Source organism: Episyrphus balteatus, chromosome 1, assembly GCF_945859705.1.
Source record: "Episyrphus balteatus chromosome 1, idEpiBalt1.1, whole genome shotgun sequence".
Lineage (NCBI taxonomy): Eukaryota > Metazoa > Arthropoda > Insecta > Diptera > Syrphidae > Episyrphus > Episyrphus balteatus.
This window is the reverse complement of record NC_079134.1, coordinates 40,538,384-40,558,946: the sequence shown is the minus strand read 5'-3', so window position 1 is coordinate 40,558,946 and position 20,563 is coordinate 40,538,384. Positions and strand designations below refer to the sequence as shown.

The 20,563-nt window shown below is 29.4% G+C and overlaps 1 protein-coding gene and 2 non-coding genes across 3 annotated transcripts; 2 read left to right on the top strand and 1 right to left on the bottom strand.

The window, feature by feature from the left end:
* The first annotated feature begins 7,404 nt into the window (after positions 1 to 7,404).
* LOC129906713 (U5 small nuclear ribonucleoprotein 40 kDa protein-like) lies at positions 7,405 to 8,622 on the top strand. Its single transcript, XM_055982598.1, has 3 exons — positions 7,405 to 7,658; positions 7,722 to 8,350; positions 8,414 to 8,622. Exons 1-3 carry the CDS (start codon positions 7,457 to 7,459, stop codon positions 8,588 to 8,590), a joined length of 1,008 nt encoding a protein of 335 aa, XP_055838573.1. The 5' UTR covers positions 7,405 to 7,456; the 3' UTR covers positions 8,591 to 8,622.
* An 829-nt stretch (positions 8,623 to 9,451) lies between these two features.
* Trnap-agg (transfer RNA proline (anticodon AGG)) lies at positions 9,452 to 9,523 on the top strand. Its single transcript has one exon. It is a non-coding gene; the product is annotated as a tRNA-Pro (tRNA).
* A 3,738-nt stretch (positions 9,524 to 13,261) lies between these two features.
* Trnap-agg (transfer RNA proline (anticodon AGG)) lies at positions 13,262 to 13,333 on the bottom strand. The gene has a single exon. It is a non-coding gene; the product is annotated as a tRNA-Pro (tRNA).
* Positions 13,334 to 20,563: the final 7,230 nt, after the last annotated feature.

The window sequence follows — 20,563 nt, the reverse complement described above, 5'->3', positions numbered from 1 at the left end:
TCAACGGAATATAATTATCACACACAAAATGTGTCGAACTTAAAAAAAAAAAAACATTTTGTGTTTTTTTTTAATATCAAACTGGAAATAGAAATAAAATAACCGTAGAAACAGTATAAAAAAGTGCACTTTTTTGCTAAGCAAAAAAATATGAAAAATAAGAAAATCGAATGAGAAAGATAATATACAAGAAAAAGAAAGCGAAAAAATATAAAGAACCGATATAGTTAAATATTATGCAAACAAAAGAAAATATATTTTAAAACTATCTGTCTTAACAAAAACAAATAAACAATTCATTTCGTATTGTTGTTGTGTAGCAAAAATGTATACATATTAGAAAAAGTATTTTTAATTTTTTTTAATTAGTTTTAACTTTAAGAATATAATTTTAATTTTGTTTTTATATTTATTTAGACATTTTATAGATTTATAAAATGAAAAATCTCAAAATTAACAATTTTAAATATGATTACTTAAATGTAAAAAAAAAATACAATACAATACATTACATACATACATAAAAAAAAACATAGTTTTTAATTATAAATTAATGTGGAATGGTGCTTTATAAAATGGACAATGAAAGTATAAAATACAATAATTTAACATTTTGTTATTTTTTTTATATTTCAAAAGTTGAATTAGTTTATTTGTGCAATATTTATTATGTGGCTAAAATTATTTTGAATCAAAAATGAAAAATGACTGGTAAATTTATAATATTTCAAAATTAGATATTTAAATTTTGTTTTTAAGATCTGTTTTTTTTTTTTATAAAATAAATTATTGCGATATTTTTTAAGGTTGCAATATTATTATAAGTTTAAAATTGAAATTTTTTATTGTAACACAGGTATACATAATGTTGGTACATTGTTTTTTCCAGAAATGGTTTCTTTTTTTTATGCATGTAATTTTGTCCAAATTTTATACAATATAAGGAAATAAAGGGTTTAAAATTGTAGTTTTTTAGTAAATATAATTTTAAATCAGGTTGTTCAAATTGAAGATTTCAAAAATATTTTCAATACGTAATGGAAACCGTCCAGTTACTAAGCTAATAAAGTTATAGGTTAAAACTGGTGTAAAATCAATGATAAGTTGATACTAAAATTGAAAAAAGTAGGATTGCCACTTTTAAAATGGGAACTTCTTTGTGGCAGCCCGCTTTTAAAGGAAAAATTGTTACATGAGTAATTTTGCCATATCTTTGTAGTCTGATCAAGTAAAAGTGCTAAACAAAAGCTTAAATATTGAAACAAAAATTAATAAATTAATTAAAGGAATATAGGCCTACAATTATGGCAACCCTATGCAAATGAAAAAAAAAAACTACAGAAATTTTTTTTTAACAAAATGAACTTAAAATATGGTTTTTCTTACATTTTGGTTATAAGAGCAAACTAATATAATTTAAACGGTCACTACGGCGTATGTGGAACATTTTTTTTTCTTAAAAAAAAGTAAAATAATTTTAGAACATTCTCTTACTGTGACGGTTATTGAAATTCAAGTCTATTATTAATTGCAGTAATTATTAATAAATGTAGTATACTGGAGCGTAATGGTTAGTGCGATGGTCTATTGGTAACTGCCTCTTGTGAGGAATTGACAGAAAAAGCTTAGGCGTTAGGATTCGATTTGAACATTTGCGATTGTTCTTTAAAATAGCTGCTCAACGCTCAGTTCTCAGCCTTAAAAAATCCAACCCAATCGAATTTGCTGTGTTCTATTTAATATACAATGATGAATATGAAGCGATCAAGTGAACAGTGAGAACATCAAACATGTTCGATACTCTTAAGGATTTCACTGCTTTTTTAAGCAAAAATGCTCTCTGTTATTTGTTACTTCACTTTTCTGCTCAGAAAATATTCTCGGCTATTTAAAAATTTCACAGCTGTTTTGTGAGCATTTTTTTTTTCATATCTAATGATTTAATTTACTTTGAAAAAGAAATGCAGAGAAAAGATTACCATGATGATGACGAAACAGAGAAGTTCAATTTTAAATACAATTGCGTCAGGCATTCAAAGAGTTATTTCTTATTATAAAAATTCGAAAATGGTCACTTTCCTTTTATTTATTTTGTATTTCATATTTTTAATCATATTTCAAATCAGGTAGAAATTTAAAGAATAATTTGCGGCGTTAACTGTTATTTTAAGAGTGATTAAATAGCAGCTATTTAAAGCTGTACTTTTTATACGATGCTCACTGCTATCACTTCTATTTAAAAATCACTCTTTAGCACACCCCTAGTAAATTGTAGGCCTACACGCAAACAAGAATGGTTGAGCGTTGTTAGGCTATAGGCCTTGCAACTTTATTGGAATTTTGTGCCACAATTTTATTTATTATTTATTTAATATACAAATTTATATTATATTTTCAACTCCTTAAAACAATTGGACAAAATGATTGTTAAGATTATTTATGTACATCCTTTTTTAATCGAACTAAATAAAATAACACTCAACACATCTCAATGACTTAAATTTCAATGAGTTTGATGTTAAAATAAATATTTTTCTTTTAACATACACAAATGTTTTCACTTATTTTAGAAAAGAACTAAAATAGTATTTAAACGGTAAGAAATTAAAAAAAAAAACATTTTCTTAATTTTTGTTAACCATTACTTTATTAATCAATTTTGTTTGCATACATTGTCCTTTTTTATAGGCGCTGTAGAAAAAATTAAAAAAAAAAACATACATAATATAACTTCAGAAGCACACATCAAACGATTGCAGACATATTTAATTGTAAAACATGACTTGCTAATATTACAATATTTCTTAAATATGTTTGCAATAAATTTTCACTAAAAAACGCATTAAAATCATGATATTAACTAAAACATTACATTTTCGCTCCTCATTCATTGCATACAAAAAAAAAAATAAAAAAAAACTTTACATGAATTCATCATTATAACATAGGATATATACATTTTTCTAGATTTATAAAAAATATATTACTCTAAATTCACAAGCATATTAAACTAAAATTTAAAAAAAAAACAACAACATTATAAATGTAGCTCATAAAAATAAAATTAATAAAAAAAAAAAAAATTAGAAATGCATTTACAAGAAAAAAAAAAAACAATTCATTAAATCAAATAATTTAATATTAAAAAATAAGTACCTAATTTTTAAAATGAAAAACATATATGTAGTTATGTAAATTTAACGATGAGAAAAAAATATGATTATTGTTATTGAAAAAAAAAAAACAAATATGTATTTATTTATAATTTCTCTGTTAATCTTAAAATATAAAATAACAAAAAAAAGACTTTCTTTTATTTAGTAGAACTTGCCTTCATAATTGTACAAATAGTTGTTTAAAACAATATATTGTATAATTTAATTGTTTTCCTTTATCTATTTTTATTTTTAAAATATTACAATTCAAATAAATAAGTTTTATAGTCTTTATTGTTTTATTTTTTTAAAATAATATGTAATGAAAATGATGAGAATCAAAAAGTGTCTTTATAATTTTTATTACTTTTAAATGATTTAATCAATAAAATAAAAATATTATGATTGTATATTTTTTTGTTTTTAATTTGAAATAAAATATACAAGATTTCTTTTAAGAAAAGTTGTTTGTAGGCTTTTATTTCGTTCGGACAATTTTGTTCAGGCAACTGAAGTAGCCGTGTTATGATTAACTGACGAACTTATCATTAGAGTAGCAGGGGCTATGCCCCAGGGCCGAGTTGAATCAGCGAGAACACAAGAGATACACATTATGGGCCTTTTTGACATATATGCATTTTGGGCTAGCCGCACAATTGGTGGGGCCCGGTTCCATTATTTGGCTCCTGAAAAAATTTAAATAATTGAGCCCCAGGAAAATTAAATTGATCTTTTGAAGGATTTTACAAATGTTTTGGAACGAAAAGACATATTTGTATGGCTAACAAACAATATTTTGTCAGCTTTCCTTTCAAGGACCCAAAAAAATAAACAGAATATGTTGATAGTAAGAAAATACTATTAGCCCAGGCAAATAAGGGTTTAACCTCGGATATACAATTCGAGTATACAATTCGATCAAAGTCTTAATTCTTAATTTAAAAAAATTAAGTCAGTCCTATTTTAGTATAATTATTTTTTGTATGTTTATAAGTGGTGAAAGTTCAAAAATCGTTATATATAAAGAAGGTTATTTATAGAACAAAATTGTAAGTTGGTTAAGAAGCTTTTTATGACTTTTTCCCTGATTCCTAGTGGCAAACATTTCTCAACATCTTTAGCTAGTAAGAGTATGTTTATAGAGAATTTTTCACTGCGCTATAAAGAACTTCAAAGAATATCCCATGAAGATAGGGTTGCCATGCGTCCGGGTTTTCCCGGACATGTACTCTTTTTTGGCTGTGTGGGGGACGTCCGGGATAGTTTCTATCAATTGTCCGGGATTTTACTCTTTTTCTAGCCTTTAAGTAGCTCAGTACTTGTATGCTAATCTAAATTCATTTAGCCCTGATTTTTCAATTGTCAGTTAGACCATCATAGGAATATATGTCAATATTAAAAAAACTTTTATTCCTAGGAATACGCTCTAACTGAGGTTTATCTGACTATTGAAAAATTGGCCCTTATTATTCAAAAAAACGAATCGAGTTCATTAAAAGCGAGGCGTTTTTATTTTGGTTTATTATCTGCTCAATTCTGTTTTGTATTCTGTTCCAATATAATCAAAACTCAAAAATATAGAATATAACAAAATTTTAAACGATTAAGGAAAATCTAAAGCCACTTAATTAAGTTGCTAAGTCAAAAAGACCATTTCTTAACTTAGTAACTTACTAAAAATTCTATTTGCATTTAACTAAATCGTTCAAAATTTTGCGCAATTGGTTTTCAATGGAATTTTAAAATTTTTTTAACTGGAATTGCATTACAACTTTTGTAGTATTATAGCTCGAATGGTTATTATAATACTAAAAATGTGATTTTTAGTTAAATTTTATTAGGATTGTTCGGTTTTTTTTTTTATAAAATTATGCATTTTTTTTGTCCTAGTTTTGTACTCTTTTTTTTGTCTTTATTTGTCCGGGAAAGTCCGGGATTTTGCATCTCGATTACTAGTTTCGTCAAAATATATCTGGCAACCGTACATGAAGAATTATGTATAGGAACATTAAAGGTATCTTTAAAATTTCGCAAGCAATATTAGTTAGTTAGGACTTGAAATGATAAATTTCAAAAATTAGAAAAACAATCGCGATACGGGCCTAGGTCACCGGAGTAGAAGGCAACCATTCAGTCACGAGTCACCTAGACTGACACGACTTCTAAGAATGAGAAAACTTTTATATATTTTAGGATGTATTGAATCAGGCATGATTTCAAAAATTTTTGAAGATTCTCAAACTGTAAAACGATTATCGTTTTTGATTATAATTTTAAAAATGACGGAATGACACCCCAGGTGTCCTATAAAGCCCTACAAAGGCTTAGCTTAGCCGAGAGGATGGATGTTGTTGCATTAATGTAAATGGCTTGGCTTCGACTGGGTCTGATTTTGTCCAGTTTAGCCCGGTCGTAATAAAAAAAACACCCCTAATATAAGTCTAAGCCGTTCGAAGAAAATGTTCAAAAATCAATTACGCCACTCTGGCTCTGGCGGCCCATTGTTCGACTGAACGTTTCACATCTTCTTCTTCTCTATATATGTATATAGAACTTTAATGTTAGTTTGTACGCTCATAACAATTTATTGGGAAGTCCAAAGTCCAATCGACGTTATTCTTTTTGCATGCACTTTGTATTTTTTAAAAACATGTTTTTTTTTAGAAAAACGCTCTGCAAAGCGAGCGAATGTTCTTTAGTTTTGTATAAAAAATTATCAAATATAATAAAACAATAAAATCAAGGAAATATGAATTTAGTTTCGATTTTATTCAGGGAAACAAATTTGACCAAACGTAACTGAAGCTCCTGGTGAATCCTTGCTATACTGCTCATAATTTCGTAAATGCCCTAACTAAAAAATTTTCGATTTTGATTTTTTTGAATTGATTTTTTTCGTTTTTACATGCAAATTGCAATATTAGATTTAGTGTTTCCCTCTATAACTCAGAAGTAAGTAAGTAGTTATAGGGCCTTTACGAGATTATGGGCAGTATAGCCTATAACATCTTCCTCACTTTTCAACACTCAATAGATTAAGGCTTCGAGTCCTAAATGGCAACACAAAACTGAGCAAATATTTTTTTCAAAACAGATACACAATAGCAAAACAGATAGATATTCATCGATTCGATAGACTTTTCGAAAGTTGAACGACACTCGCAATAAGGGCCATAAACAAAACATTAAGGTGGTCCTAATATCGTTTTTTTTTCCGAAATAGCAAAAAAAAAAAAAACAATTCTCTATTTTTTGCGGATTTTTATTTCAACTGCTTATTCTCCCGTAACAATCCGCGAGTAAAAGGGAATACCCCATATAAGATTACCCCTAAAAAATCAAATGATATATAATGTCTGACATGAAAATTTCAAGTTTAATCCGGGAAAGAAAAGAAATCAAATAAAAACCTAAACAGAACTGGAAAATAGTTTTTCGACATTTCCGACCGGATAGCGGCAATCTATTCATGTCCGACGGATAAGAACCGCACTAATATGCATTCATATTTCATACATATATAACTCGTAGTTCACAATTTTTGTATGGAAGAGTCTTAAAGTCTTAGTAAAGAGTCTTCTTCAAACGTAATAAATGGGTCTATTCTTTCTTGTCCAATTTTCCTCACTAACAAGGCAAAACTTCCGTAAAAAAGTATTATTTAAACAAAACTTCTTCTTATTCTTTCTTTCAAGTTTCTCATCTTGTGTTTTGGTAGTTGATTTTCTAACTTTTTAATTTCTTATGGATTTATATTTTTGCATTCCCTTTTAAAATCGAAACCAAAAATGGAATATTCCACTCTTTAAAAGTGGTTGTGAAAAGCAATTACCATCTTCCTATCATTATATAGAAATGTATACCTACATATACTGAAAAGTTGCATAGTATTATATTCGTTTAAAAAATTAAAACACATTTGCCGCCATATTTTCTTTACCTCAACGTTTCTAACAATGAACTGCAATATAAATATCCTTCGATATAAATCAACACCTTAACTAAAATATAATTATCCTTCCAATGCAGCAAATACACAACATAAGTAAGTAGGTAAAATGTTTTAGGTAATTAGCAATATACTTCTCATCTAAGCACGTATCATAAAAGTGAAATGCATTATTTTTCTACCATCACAGTCGCAGGTAAATAAATTCAAATAATGAATTTTTATAAATATAAAAACCGAAGAAGAAGAGTAAAACTTATCCAATCATCAAGTGTAATTGTTCACGTCAACAGCATTTCAAAAATTGTAAGACTTTGAGAGAAAATAAAAATATTAAAAAATAAACACAAAAATGGCGCCCAACGGACAAGTACAAAGTAAAATCAGAATGCAAACCCAAAAACGTACACATTTTAATCCTTTCGGGGAACCAGCGATTTCAACTCTTAAAGCTCCAATGGTTCGTATTGAAAATCACAAAAGTGAAGTTATATCCTGTGAGTTTCATCCATCAGGAAAATATATTTTATCATCAAATCGCGAAGGACTAATTCGTAAGTTTAACTCTCTTTAATTTAAAAATTCTTTTTATCAAGAATTTTGTTTGATTTCTTCAGATATTTGTGATATTTATGGAACATTTTCAAAAATGATGGTAATGGAAGGACACACAGATGCAGTCATGGAAACACATTTCTCCCGCGATGGGTTCGATGTTTACTCCTGCTCCAGTGATGGAACCTTAGGAATATGGGATACATTTGGAGGCACTCGGAAATCGACATTACAAGGACACAAGGGTAGTGTCAATTGCATGCAAGGAAACAAAATAGGATATCCTTTGCTATGTTCAGGATCAGATGATGGTACAATTCGAATTTGGGATACTCGTGAACATAAGAGTACACTAACCATTGAGAGTGAAAAAAGTAAACTCGTGACTGCATGTTCCTTCAGTGAAACCGGTGAATATGTTTTCTCTGGAGGATGTGATGGTAATATAGAAATTTGGGATCTTCGACAAAAGAAGCTTCTAAATGTGTTGTTTGAACACACAGATAAGATAACTGGAGTCTCTTTGTCACCTTGTGGAGGTTATTTGCTTTCTCACTCGAAAGACAATACACTTCGTGTTTGGGATGTTGGTCCTTATACAGATCTGAATAGAGAAATTCGTTGCTTTAGATCCAGTCACGATGGAGTTGATAATCTTTTGCGATGTAAATGGTCACATGATGGATCTATGGTAAGATTAATTTTTGAACCTATATTTTGATTTTAAACTAAAATTTAACCTTTTTTCGAATAGATATCAGCTGGCACATCAGAGCGTGATGTCTTTGTTTGGGATTCGGATAGTGGTGAAATTATATACGACCTACCCGGTCACAACAGCAATGTAAATGATGTGGCTTTCCATCCAAGAGAACAGATTTTATTATCAGCGTCTAGTGACACATTTCTATTTTTGCATGAAATTAATTGAACTTAGTCCCAATTTATTGACTCTCCATTCAATTTAAAGTCGCCATTAAAAACAGAAAATTTAAAGATTTGTATGGGATTTTGAAGATTTTTTATTTGATGACTTTAAATCTAATTTAAAGTGAATAAATTGGGCCTAAATAATGTGTATTGTTTTAAGATGTAATAATTGTAAGCAGGAATATTTCAATTATAACCTGCAAAATTTTGGTTGATAAAATATAAATAGATTTAAGATTTTTCACTTTTCCTACTTGAGTCTTTTATTTCAAGGTGTTTTTTTTTTTAGAAAATACTTAACTTGAAAACAGTAAAATCGATAGGTCTTATCGAGGTATCTTTTCGCAAAAAAAAAGGTTTTCGAAAAATTAATCAAAATATTAAGGTTTTTATTTAAGTCTTGGTTTTTTTTTAAATTTTATATTTAAATAAATTAATCTCTAGGCATTTTGTTAATGGCAAATTGCCCCATGATTTTTTTTGTAGAAATCGGAGGATATGTATTACATTCGAAGTCTCATTTTTGAACATATTGTCTTCATCGTGTTAATTCATTTCTAAAGCCAACATTTTTTTCAAAATTTGTTCGTTAATTACAAACATTAAAAACAGACCAGATAGATCAAGCCAACTGTGTTTACAAAAGAAAACAATGCTCAAGTAAGTCATAATTATTTAATATTAGAGGTAGACACACAAAATATTTTTCCTACGATAAGGAAATGTTTGAGTTACACAATTTTATTTTTATGAAATAAAAATGAAGTCTAGGTATATCATACTTCGTTATAAATAAGATCCAACGTACTCAGTTAAGTGAAAAAATATTTTAAAAAATCTGAAAAAAAAAGGGTTTTCAACTGGCTCGTTGGTCTAGGGGTATGATTTCCGCTTAGGGTGCGGGAGGTCCCGGGTTCAAATCCCGGACGAGCCCAAGATTTATAATTTTTTTTTTTTTTTTAAAGTTTAGTTCAAACAATAACCAATGAGTACTTATTCTTAGATTATGATTAGAATGAATGTATATTGCATTGCATTTTGTTAATATTAATTAATATATAAAGCCTCCATTAAAATTAAAATACCTGGCGACGTTGACTTGAATGGGGTGTGAGCTAATTTTTTGCAAAATGTATTTAATTACACGGTGTAACACTCAAAATATACGCGGGCGGAGACCTATCGGGTTTTGTAGAGCTAATCGCACTGAATACGAAACGGTATTTGAAAACCCCCTAACACCCCCAAAATCTGGAGTTACCGCAAAAAACGGTTTTTTTTTGGACCTTCACCCATTGAAAAAATTCTAGCTTCGACAATTTTTTACCCATTTTCGATATGAGAAAATTGAAAAATAAAAACAAAAAATATTTTGAAAAACGACAAATCTGATAAAATAATTTTTCAATTTTCTCAAAAACTAGAAGACATAGAAACATATAGTTTTCACTGTTCTTTAAGGAATCAATTGAGGCAGTTTTCTGTGTGAGTAATTTTTTTTTACTAAAATTCACAGTCTGGACAAAAATAGTATAAAATGAGTTTTAAAAATTTTTTTTTCGCCTTTGTTTAACTTTGAAATCGATTATTTCAAAAACTATTGGTTATATTATATTGATTTAAGAATTAAAATCAAATGTACAATTTTTCCTTTCGGAAATGGTATCAAGGGGCACGGTAGTGCCCAGCCAAGTTCTCTAGCAACTTTGGCACTACACCCTTATTTACAGGAAACAACTCAGGCCATTTTCGACCCCCCTCTAACTTCCACACCAAAGATGCTAGAAATTTCAAACTCACTACATTTGTTGAGCTCGTAAAAACCAAACTCCTCACAAAATTTCAGCCTCCTACGATGAGTAGTTTCTGAGATATAGGGCTTCAAAAATCGCAAAAACCGTAACTGACTCACTGACTCACTGACTCACTGACTCACTGACAGATCATCAAAATTATGGAGAACTTCCCGATATCGTAGAAACTTGAAATTTTACACGGTGATAGGACTTGTGGTGTATACAAAGGAAAAAATCGAAAATTTGAGATTTTCAATTCAGGGGGCGTGGCATCCGCCCATTTCCGCTGAATTTTCATCATATATTATAGAGCACTTCTGATTATCGTAGAATCTTGAAATTTGGTAGAATAGTAGAGCTGGTAGTTAATACAAAGGAAAAAATTTAAAACTTGAGAATTTCAGCCAGGGGGCGTGGCAACCGCCCATTTCCGCTGAATTTTCATAAATTATTATAGAGCACTTCTGAATGTCGTAGAATCTTGAAATTTGGTAGAATAGTAGAGCTGGTAGTTAATACAAAGGAAAAAATTTAAAACTTGAGAATTTCAGCCAGGGGGCGTGGCAACCGCCCATTTCCGCTGAATTTTCATAAATTATTATAGAGCACTTCTGATTGTCGTAGAATCTTGAAATTTGGTAGAATGGTAGAGCTGGTAGTTTTTACAAAGGAAAAAATTTAAAATTTGAGAATTTCAGCCAGGGGGCGTGGCAACCGCCCATTTCCGCTGAATTTTCATAAATTATTATAGAGCACTTCTGATTGTCGTAGAATCTTGAAATTTGGTAGAATGGTAGAGCTGGTAGTTTATACAAAGGAAAAAATTTTAAATTTGAGAATTTCAGCCAGGGGGCGTGGCAACCGGCATTCCCGCTGAATTTTCATAAATTATTATAGAGCACTTCTGATTGTCGTAGAATCTTGAAATTTGGTAGAATGGTAGAGCTGGTAGTTTATACAAAGGAAAAAATTTAAAATTTGAGAATTTCAGCCAGGGGGCGTGGCAACCGCCCATTTCCGCTGAATTTTCATAAATTATTATAGAGCACTTCTGATTGTCGTAGAATCTTGAAATTTGGTAGAATAGTAGAGCTAATAGTTTATACAAAGGAATAAATTTAAAATTTGAGAATTTCAGCCAGGGGGCGTGGCAACCGCCCATTTCCGCTGAATTTTCATAAATTATTATTATAGAGCACTTCTGATTGTCGTAGAATCTTGAAATTTGGTAGAATGGTGGAGCTGGTAGTTTACACAAAGGAAAAAATTTAAAGTTTGAGAATTTCAGGCAGGGGGCGTGGCAACCACCCATTTTCACTGAATTTTCATCAAATATAGAGATTTTATATTCTACAGCCATACCTTGCAAAAAGTAGTGAAATCACAACAAAAACATTACTGTTAAAAAAAGAGCCAAGTTCTCCTATGTTGAAATTATGCTGGCACAAAAAGTACTGAGATGTAAAAGTGTACCAAGTTCTAAAGTTTGGGTTCAAATTCGTATCAATAAAATTTTGATTGTTTACTTGGCAATTTTTGAAATAACTTTAAAAATCGATAATTAAGAAAAATTGTCAAGAGAACAATCAAAATTTTATTGATACGAATTTGAACCCAAACTTTAGAACTTGGTACACTTTTACATCTCAGTACTTTTTGTGCCAGCATAATTTCAACATAGGAGAACTTGGCTCTTTTTTTAACAGTAATGTTTTTGTTGTGATCATTTATTACTGTAAATGTTGCCGTTGTTTTTTAATAATTTTTTTTTATTTTGATAATTTTTTTTTAGAAAAATGCCCCTCCCACCTAAACGGGGATAGATAGACCCCCCTCCCAAAGAAAAAATGTTTGTATTAAGCTCCTCTACGAAAACCTGTTATCAAATCCTGGCGCCCAAGTTATCCTACTACGTGCCGAAAAAACATTTTTGTTCTATGCCTAAAAGTTCGAATTTCTGTATCTGGGTTGAAATCGAAAAATTTTTTTTTCTAAGCCAATTTTGAAGTGATTTTCATAAAAAATACCTCGATTGATTGAGAAATAGATATAGTTTTAGAATATATTTTTTAAATAGCATGTTTTTTTGAAAACATATACTTTAAATTAATGCCGAAGTTGGGCAAATGACGAAAAAAATGGAATTTTTGAACTTTGACGGCTTATAATAAGTGGTTTAACCGAGTTACATGTTTTATACATTGTTGAAAAGGTATATTTATCTTCTATCAGAAACTGTAAAAAAATCGAAAATGGGTAAAAAATTGTCGAAGCTAGAATTTTTTCAATGGGTGAAGGTCCAAAAAACCGTTTTTTGCCCGTAACTCCAGATTTTGGGGGTGTTAGGGGATTTTCAAATACCGATTCGTAATCAGTGCGACTAGCTCTACAAAACCTGATAGGTCTCCGCCCGCGTATATTTTGAAACCTCATTTTTGTAACACCGTGTTATTTTTGTTTAATTATTTACTTATAAAATATTAATAATAATTTTAACTAAAAAAAGTTTGAAAAACAAAATAAATCCGAAATTTATTACATTTTTTAAACTGTTATTCTTTTTAAACTTTGAGCTATAAATACTTTTGACTAAAAATACTAGTCCGATTTTAAACTTTTTTTTATCAAAAAATAAAAACTTTTTTTGTCAAACAATCAATCCTTGGGAACGGGTCCATGAATTTCTTTGTGAATTTGGTTTATAACCAAAAAATGGAATCTGTTTATATTTTTTTTAATGGCTCTAACCATCTAATTTTATTTTGTAAATTTTATAGGTAATCAAACGTTACATAAATATCAATTAGTTTAATAACAACTTTTAAATTTTATTTTTTAAATTAAACTTTAAAAACTAACTAAAAGATATCTCTCTTGGGCTCGTCCGGGATTTGAACCCGGGACCTCCCGCACCCTAAGCGGAAATCATACCCCTAGACCAACGAGCCAGTTGATTTTCCGTTTTCATTTTTAATTCATTTTATCGCTATATAATTTGCTTATTTATTTTGCTCTTTGAAGTTTATTAATCTAACTTAATTCAAACTGAATATGTGTTTAAGAAAAATAATTGATACTTTAACCTCAATATAAACATTTATTTTACGAATTTAAAGTGCCTACATAGAACATAGCATCACAATAAGATTCCATTTTTGAGTCTCCAAGATGTTAAAACAACCTCATATGGAATATGGCTATCTACTGGCCTCATGAAAATTTGTTTAATCTTCTTCCTCCTTTGCTCGGCGCTGTTATGATCTCGATGTCGAGGGGATCATACATAACTATCCCACGTATCTGCTTCACACTAGTGATCCGCCTGTGGGGTTCGCCGGGTTGACCTCAGAAATCGGCGGCAACCCTCCCGGTTTTGTATTGTTCCATTTCTGAGGCCAACTGAATGCTGGTGTTTTTGCATTTGCTTGTACCAGGAGTTTTTAGGTCTACCTTTCTTTTTATTTCGTGTTGAAACGTTATATGATATTGCTTTTTTGACGGTGTTCTCAGGATCTCTCCTTTGAACATGGCAATACCAACTGAGTCGGTCGTGTTCAATTTTTTGGGAGATGGTATTTTTAACATGAAGGCTTCCTCGATTCTTCGTACTTCTATTTCTATCAAGGTTTGTTACTCCTGCTATCATGCGAAGCATCTTCATCTCAGCTGCCGTTAACTTACTCTCATACTTTTTGTACATTGTCCAACATTGTGAACCGTATGTGAGTGCTGGACACACAACTGCGGTGTAGAGCCTTCCTTTCAGCTTAGGGGGCATTTTTCTATCACGCCACTTCATCCACCCTACGCTTACGCGATGATTGATATCGTCATCACAAGTACCTTCGTTATTTATCATAGACTCCAGATACTGTGATTTCGAATTGTTCGGTGACTCCAGCTGCACAATGCACATCTTACTTTAGTAACTGCTCCATCATACATGTCCATAATTATCCGCACATAGGTTTCCGGAACTCCTCGTTGCCTGAGGGCCACCCATATCAGATCTCGTGGTTGTCGATCGAATGCTTTTTCATGAAAATTTGTTTAATAAAAAAAAAAATGTTCCACATACTCCACAGTGAAACAATCTATAGTTTTCCAAATATTGAAAGTTCTTGACAATAACTAAAATTTGTATATTTATATACAGGGTGTCCCACAGTCACCGCCCCAAACGAAAACCATGGATTCCTGAGGTCATTTTAAGTCGAAAAACTTAAGAGGTAATTTTCTCGTTTTCGTCCCGTTTTCGAGTTACCACGGTTTTTATGATTTTTAATTAAAACTTTTTCTGAGCTTTATTTATTTGTTCTTTTCTTAACCACAATAGCTCAGAAAAAGTTTTAATTCATTTAAATTAATTTTTTATTTAAAAATTATTTTTTTTTTAATTCACTCAGTTTGTTTATTTTTTTTTAATTACTTTCAGTAGCCTTTTTTATGAAATAAAACTTATTTTTTTTTATAAAAATAAACTGGACTTTAATAAAAAGCACAAAAAATTAATACTCATTAACGTGTTTTTTTGACTTAAATGATATGAAAGTGTAAAAAACAACTTAAAGAACGAAGAAAATTGTGTTTGATGCAAAATTGTGGAGAAACGGTTGTCCGCAGAAAAAAAAGTTTTGAGACAAACTAAAACTGTAATAAATTCTTGATTGGTTGTAAAAAAAATTTTTCAAATCAAACGTAGTTTGGCAAAGATAAAGCTAGATAAGGGAAAAGAGAACAAAAATCATAAAAACCGTGGTAACTCGAAAACGGGACGAAAACGAGAAAATTACCTCTTAAGTTTTTCGACTTAAAATGACCTCAGGAATCCATGGTTTTCGTTTGGGGCGGTGACTGTGGGACACCCTGTATATCTTTTAAGTCCCTAACATTTTTTACCCTGGCAAATTTCTTTCGCAAGAACTCATTTTCAACGAAATCGATGCAGTTCTCATCTTTTGGGGCATAGAGGAAGGAATACCTAGAGAGCCGACTCGTACCCCCCTTGCCTAAAACACCCGCAAATTTAATTTCAGATAATTGGTATACATCTCTCTTATTTTTCTCTTCTTTTCCTATCTGTGAATACGTGTGAAAGCTATAATATTCCTTTCACCAGTAGATGTCCTCACAAATTTTGAATTTAAACATGATTTTGGTTTGTACATGAACTTGAAATAGCTCAAATAGCTCACTCCAGACACCCACCTTTCAATAAATATGTACAGAAATAAAAAAAAAAGGTTCGTGTTTTGAATTTATTATATTATTTTTTTATGAATTTATTTCCTACTGAGCACTTAAATTGTTTTTAATTGTTTTGAGCTCAACTCCACAGTTGAATGTGTTGGTGCCATTTAAAATGCACGGGAAAACTACCACATATAAGCACTGTGGAGTTTTTCCTCTCATTGCAGCTTGTAGGGTGGAAGAGAAAAACCAACCGAACTCGCGTCTCTAGGTATTCCTTCCTCTATGTTTTGGGGGTAGAAAAAGCATGAGTATATCAAGTATTAAGAGTACTAGATCATCTTCTCATGAGTACCTAGTTTACCACTACCAAAAGAGAAGGTAAAGTAAACTCTCATGAGTATTTTAAAGCCGTTATCTAGTTACCTACTAAATCTGATTCTCTTTAGTGCAACTTCCAAACAAACGCCTCTTTCTTTCGAAACGTTCCATATTAACGCCAGTTATTAAAAATGTTAAAATAATTTGGAGGCAGCATAAAAAAAAAAGAATAACTTACTTGACGACAACAAAATGAAATGATATTTTTTAAGGATTTGTTCAAAATAATTTAGAAAAGTAAAAATTTTAAAAATAAGACAAAAAAAAAATAAATAAACAATAATTGTAAATTTGAATGTGTAAAAAGATTTTCACGTTTCACTATTTTTTTTCTATACAAAAAAAACTAAACCAAAAAACATAAAACAAACTAAAAACATTATTTTGTTTAGCCTCTATTGTTATTATAATCTAAATTTAACTCGAATAATATTTATATACTTCATTACATTTATATAACGCTATATAAAATGCTCATGTAAATAATCTACATCATAAAATAGTTTTAAGTTTTAAATAAGCCAAAAAATATCTTCGACCTTTTTGAATAGTTTTTATTTCTCTCTTGTGTCTTTTTTACATAAAATTTTATTTATACGCTTATAAACTTCTTACATCTGTACATCTTTCTATTAAGAAAAATAGTGGAACAAATAAATTATGTTAAAACTAAAAACATGTTTTTTTTTTATTAATAAACAAGAATTATTTCACTGTAGGTATGACAAAACGATAAGTACGAATTTCACTAAAAATGTCCAAAATTCACCAGACTTTTGTGTTGAACTGTTTTGAAAAAGTGCATTGAATGCATTTTTGGTACAAAACCATTGCATTTTTGTACAAAATTAACCAGAAATTTTTGGTGTTCAACTGTTTTGAACATTTTTCAAAAAAAGTGCATTGAATGCATTTTTACCACTTATAATTCAAAACCATTGCACTTTTGTCCAAAATCAACCAAAGACTTTGGTGTTCAACTGTTTTGAACATTTTTGGAAAAAAAAGTGCATTGAATGCATTTGTACCACTTTTAATGCAACACCATTGCACTTTTGTCCAAAATTTACTAAAGACTTTGGTGTTTAACTGTTTCGAACATTTTTGAAAAAAAGTGCATTGAATGCATTTTTAACACTTTTAATGCAACTCCATTGCACTTTTGTCCAAAATTTAGCAAAGACTTTGGTGTTCAACTGTTTTGAACATTTTTGGGAAAAAAGTGCATTGAATGCATTTTTACCACTTATAATTCAAAACCATTGCACTTTTGTCCAAAATTAAGCAAAGACTTTGGTGTTCAACTGTTTTGAACATTTTTGGAAAAAAGTGCATTGAATGCATTTGTACCACTTTTAATGCAACACCATTGCACTTTTGTCCAAAATTTACTAAAGACTTTGGTGTTTAACTGTTTTGAACATTTTTGGAAAAAAGTGCATTGAATGCATTTTTACCACTTATAATTCAAAACCATTGCACTTTTGTCCAAAATTAAGCAAAGACTTTGGTGTTCAACTGTTTTGAACATTTTTGGAAAAAAGTGCATTGAATGCATTTGTACCACTTTTAATGCAACACCATTGCACTTTTGTCCAAAATTTACCAAAGACTTTGGTGTTGAACTGTTTTAAACATTTTTGGATAAAAGTGCATTGAATGCATTTATACCACTTTTAATGCAACACCATTACACTTTTGTCCAAAATTTACTAAAGACTTTGGTGTTCAACTGTTTTGAACATTTTTGGAAAAAAGTGCATTGAATGCATTTTTACCACTTATAATTCAAAACCATTGCACTTTTGTCCAAAATTAACCAAAGACTTTGGTGTTGAACTGGGGTCGAACTACGGCATACGTACGTTAACGTATTGACGCTTTATGTCTCTTTCATTTTCTTTTTATTAAATAGAGAGAGCAAAAGTCAAAACGTTAACGAACGTATGCCGTAGTTCGACGCCTGTTTTAAACATTTTTGGAAAAAAGTGCATTGAATGCATTTTTAACAGTTTTAATGCAACACCATTGCACTTTTGCAATTTGCAATTATCAAAAATTGGGCTAGAGACTTTGATGTTGAAAAAAGTCATCTCGAAGCGCACTTGCTAAATCCTCGAATCAAGTTATCCATGGGATTTCCTTTAAAAACATAATTTCGTTCGAGTCTTATAATTCACAGCCACTTATTGCCAAAAGTTGTACCTAAGCTCGAAAAATATAGGCAAAATTTCATCGTCAGATTGAAATAATCTGAAATTGAGAAAAAAATTGCAAAAAAAAAAAAACGAAGAAATTTCAAGAAAAATGGATAATTATATGGAAAGAGGATTTTTTAGAAATGTAAGTTTATTAAAATTTTATTCCTTAACCATTGTTTAATAAGTTTTTTAACTTTTAGTTTGGCCCGAGGAATTGGATCAATCCAAGAATGTGGTTAAATTCGAGGAGGGGATATTTTTTGGTAAGCAAAATATATTTATTTTTAATTATAATTTAATAAATTCATAATTTTGATTGCAAAGCCACCAAATAATATCCCATCTATGCTGGCAATTGAAGGTTCTGAACCATCGGAAGAAAGGCCTTCGTTAACAGCCATGCAGCTCTTTGTAAGTTGTGTTGAATTGAATCTTGATAATATTGTTTAAAATTTCATTTTTATATCCAGCACAATATTGGAATGGTATATTTCCCCGAAGTTACAACCATAGTAACAAGGACTCGGGCCATCCGAGTGTTAAGACGTCCAGGAAGGGTCCGTTTTTCGGTATGTTTGTATTTTTTTTTTCATTTGACTTTTAAATTTTTTAAATAATTTATACATATTTATTTTGACATTTTTGATATACTGATTGCTATGTTTTTTTATTTTCAGAGAACTAATATGATTTTACACTGGCTACAGTGTTAAATCTGGAGAATTCGCAGAAAAATAAAGGAAAATGTGAAACCTTCTTGTGTCGTCTTTTGTGTGGTTTGCTTTTTTATTGGTTTAGCTATTTAATATAATTATTAAATAGCTAAACCAATAAAAAAGCAAACAATTATAATTTATAATATTTTATTAATTTATTTTCTGTTTTTATTTTACAGGTTTTCTTCTTTAAATAAAAATAAATACTTTTTTATCTTTATTTACAGCAAAAAAAAATGTTGTTTCATTTTCCATTTATTAGTGGAGTAACTAAAGCTCAAAAATTGGCACTATTAGGGAACCCGGCCGAACAGCTTAGATTTTGATGATCTTTTTTTTCAAACGTCGGTAATTAAAAATACTTTAAAGTATAGATTAAAAATTGCCGGTGTTGCCGTTTTGATTTTTTAAATTTAATTGAAGATTTTTGTGAACAAAAACAAATTTTTTTCAAAAATTTTTCTTAAATTTCATAAATTAATTGATGCCAAAAGATTGTCTAGGAAATTCAAGGAAAAAAAATATATGGGAGTGAGGGACAATTTTCCATAGTTCAAGCGAACTAATTGACTTCAAACACAAAAAAAAATATTTGAACACAACGGCAACACCTACAATATTCAAATATACATTTTTTTAAAGCTAGAAGCTTAGTCATATATGTAAAATTAAAATTAAGTTAATTGAATGAACGGCTTTTGAAAGAATGGTAATTGAACTCAGATTTTTGAAAAAAAAATTTATTGAAAAAATTTTAACATGTCGTTTTTTAAACTTGGTCGTAATATAAAATGCATTTATTTTCAAATTTTTTTGGCCGCATTTATTATGATTTCAAATTATAAAAGGAAATGTCAATATGTATTACGGTTTATGAAAAAAATTAAAAAGTATTTCATTGAAAAAAAATGTAACTTATTTTTTTTTTTAAGTTCAACATCTAAACATAAAATTATTTTGTATTCATTTAATAACCCTTACTGTTGAAAGTTAAATAGCAAAAATTTAAAGTTCCTATTTACCACAGTCTTTGAAAATATTAATTATTTCAATGCAAAAATTCAGTTTTAATAAAAAAAAAACCATTGAAATTGAAGTAATTTTTCATTTTTTTTTTTTCAAAAGTGTGATATATTTTACCTTTTTTGCTTCGAAATTCAACTGATAATATTTATGGCCAAAAATTTTTTTTAAATAAATTCATATTTTATTAGAAAAAGTTTGAAAAAAAGACATTTTAAATTTTTCTAATAACATTTTTTTTTGAATTCTGAGTTTGAGGACCATTTTTTCAAAAATTCTTGATTAAATTTAGTGGATTTAAATTTAAGAGATAAGAATGAGCTTCTGGCTTTTTAAAAATGTATTTTAAAATATTGTAGGTGTTGCCGTTGTTTTCAAAATATTTGTTTTGTGTTTGAGGTCAGAATGTTAGAAAATTGCATTTATCGCTTAAACGATGGAAGATTGTCCCTTTCTGCCTTTTATATATTTTCCTTAACTTACCTAGAGAATCTTTTGCTATCATTTGTTTTATGAAATTTAAGCAAAAAAATGGTTTTGTTAAAAAAAAAATTAATTTTAATTTTAAAAAACAATACGGCAACACCGGCAATTTTTAATCTATAGACTTTAAAGTATTTTTAATTACCTATGTTTGAAAAAAAAATTGTCAAAATCAGAGCTGTTC

Excerpts from the sequence above, each read along its gene's own strand:
- LOC129906713 (XM_055982598.1), top strand. The coding sequence starts at position 7,457 with ATGGCGCCCAACGGACAAGTACAAAGTAAAATCAGAATGCAAACCCAA. Across the intron at positions 7,659-7,721 it reads AAATCGCGAAGGACTAATTC|ATATTTGTGATATTTATGGA; the intron begins GTAAGTTTAACT and ends TGATTTCTTCAG. Across the intron at positions 8,351-8,413 it reads GGTCACATGATGGATCTATG|ATATCAGCTGGCACATCAGA; the intron begins GTAAGATTAATT and ends TTTTTCGAATAG.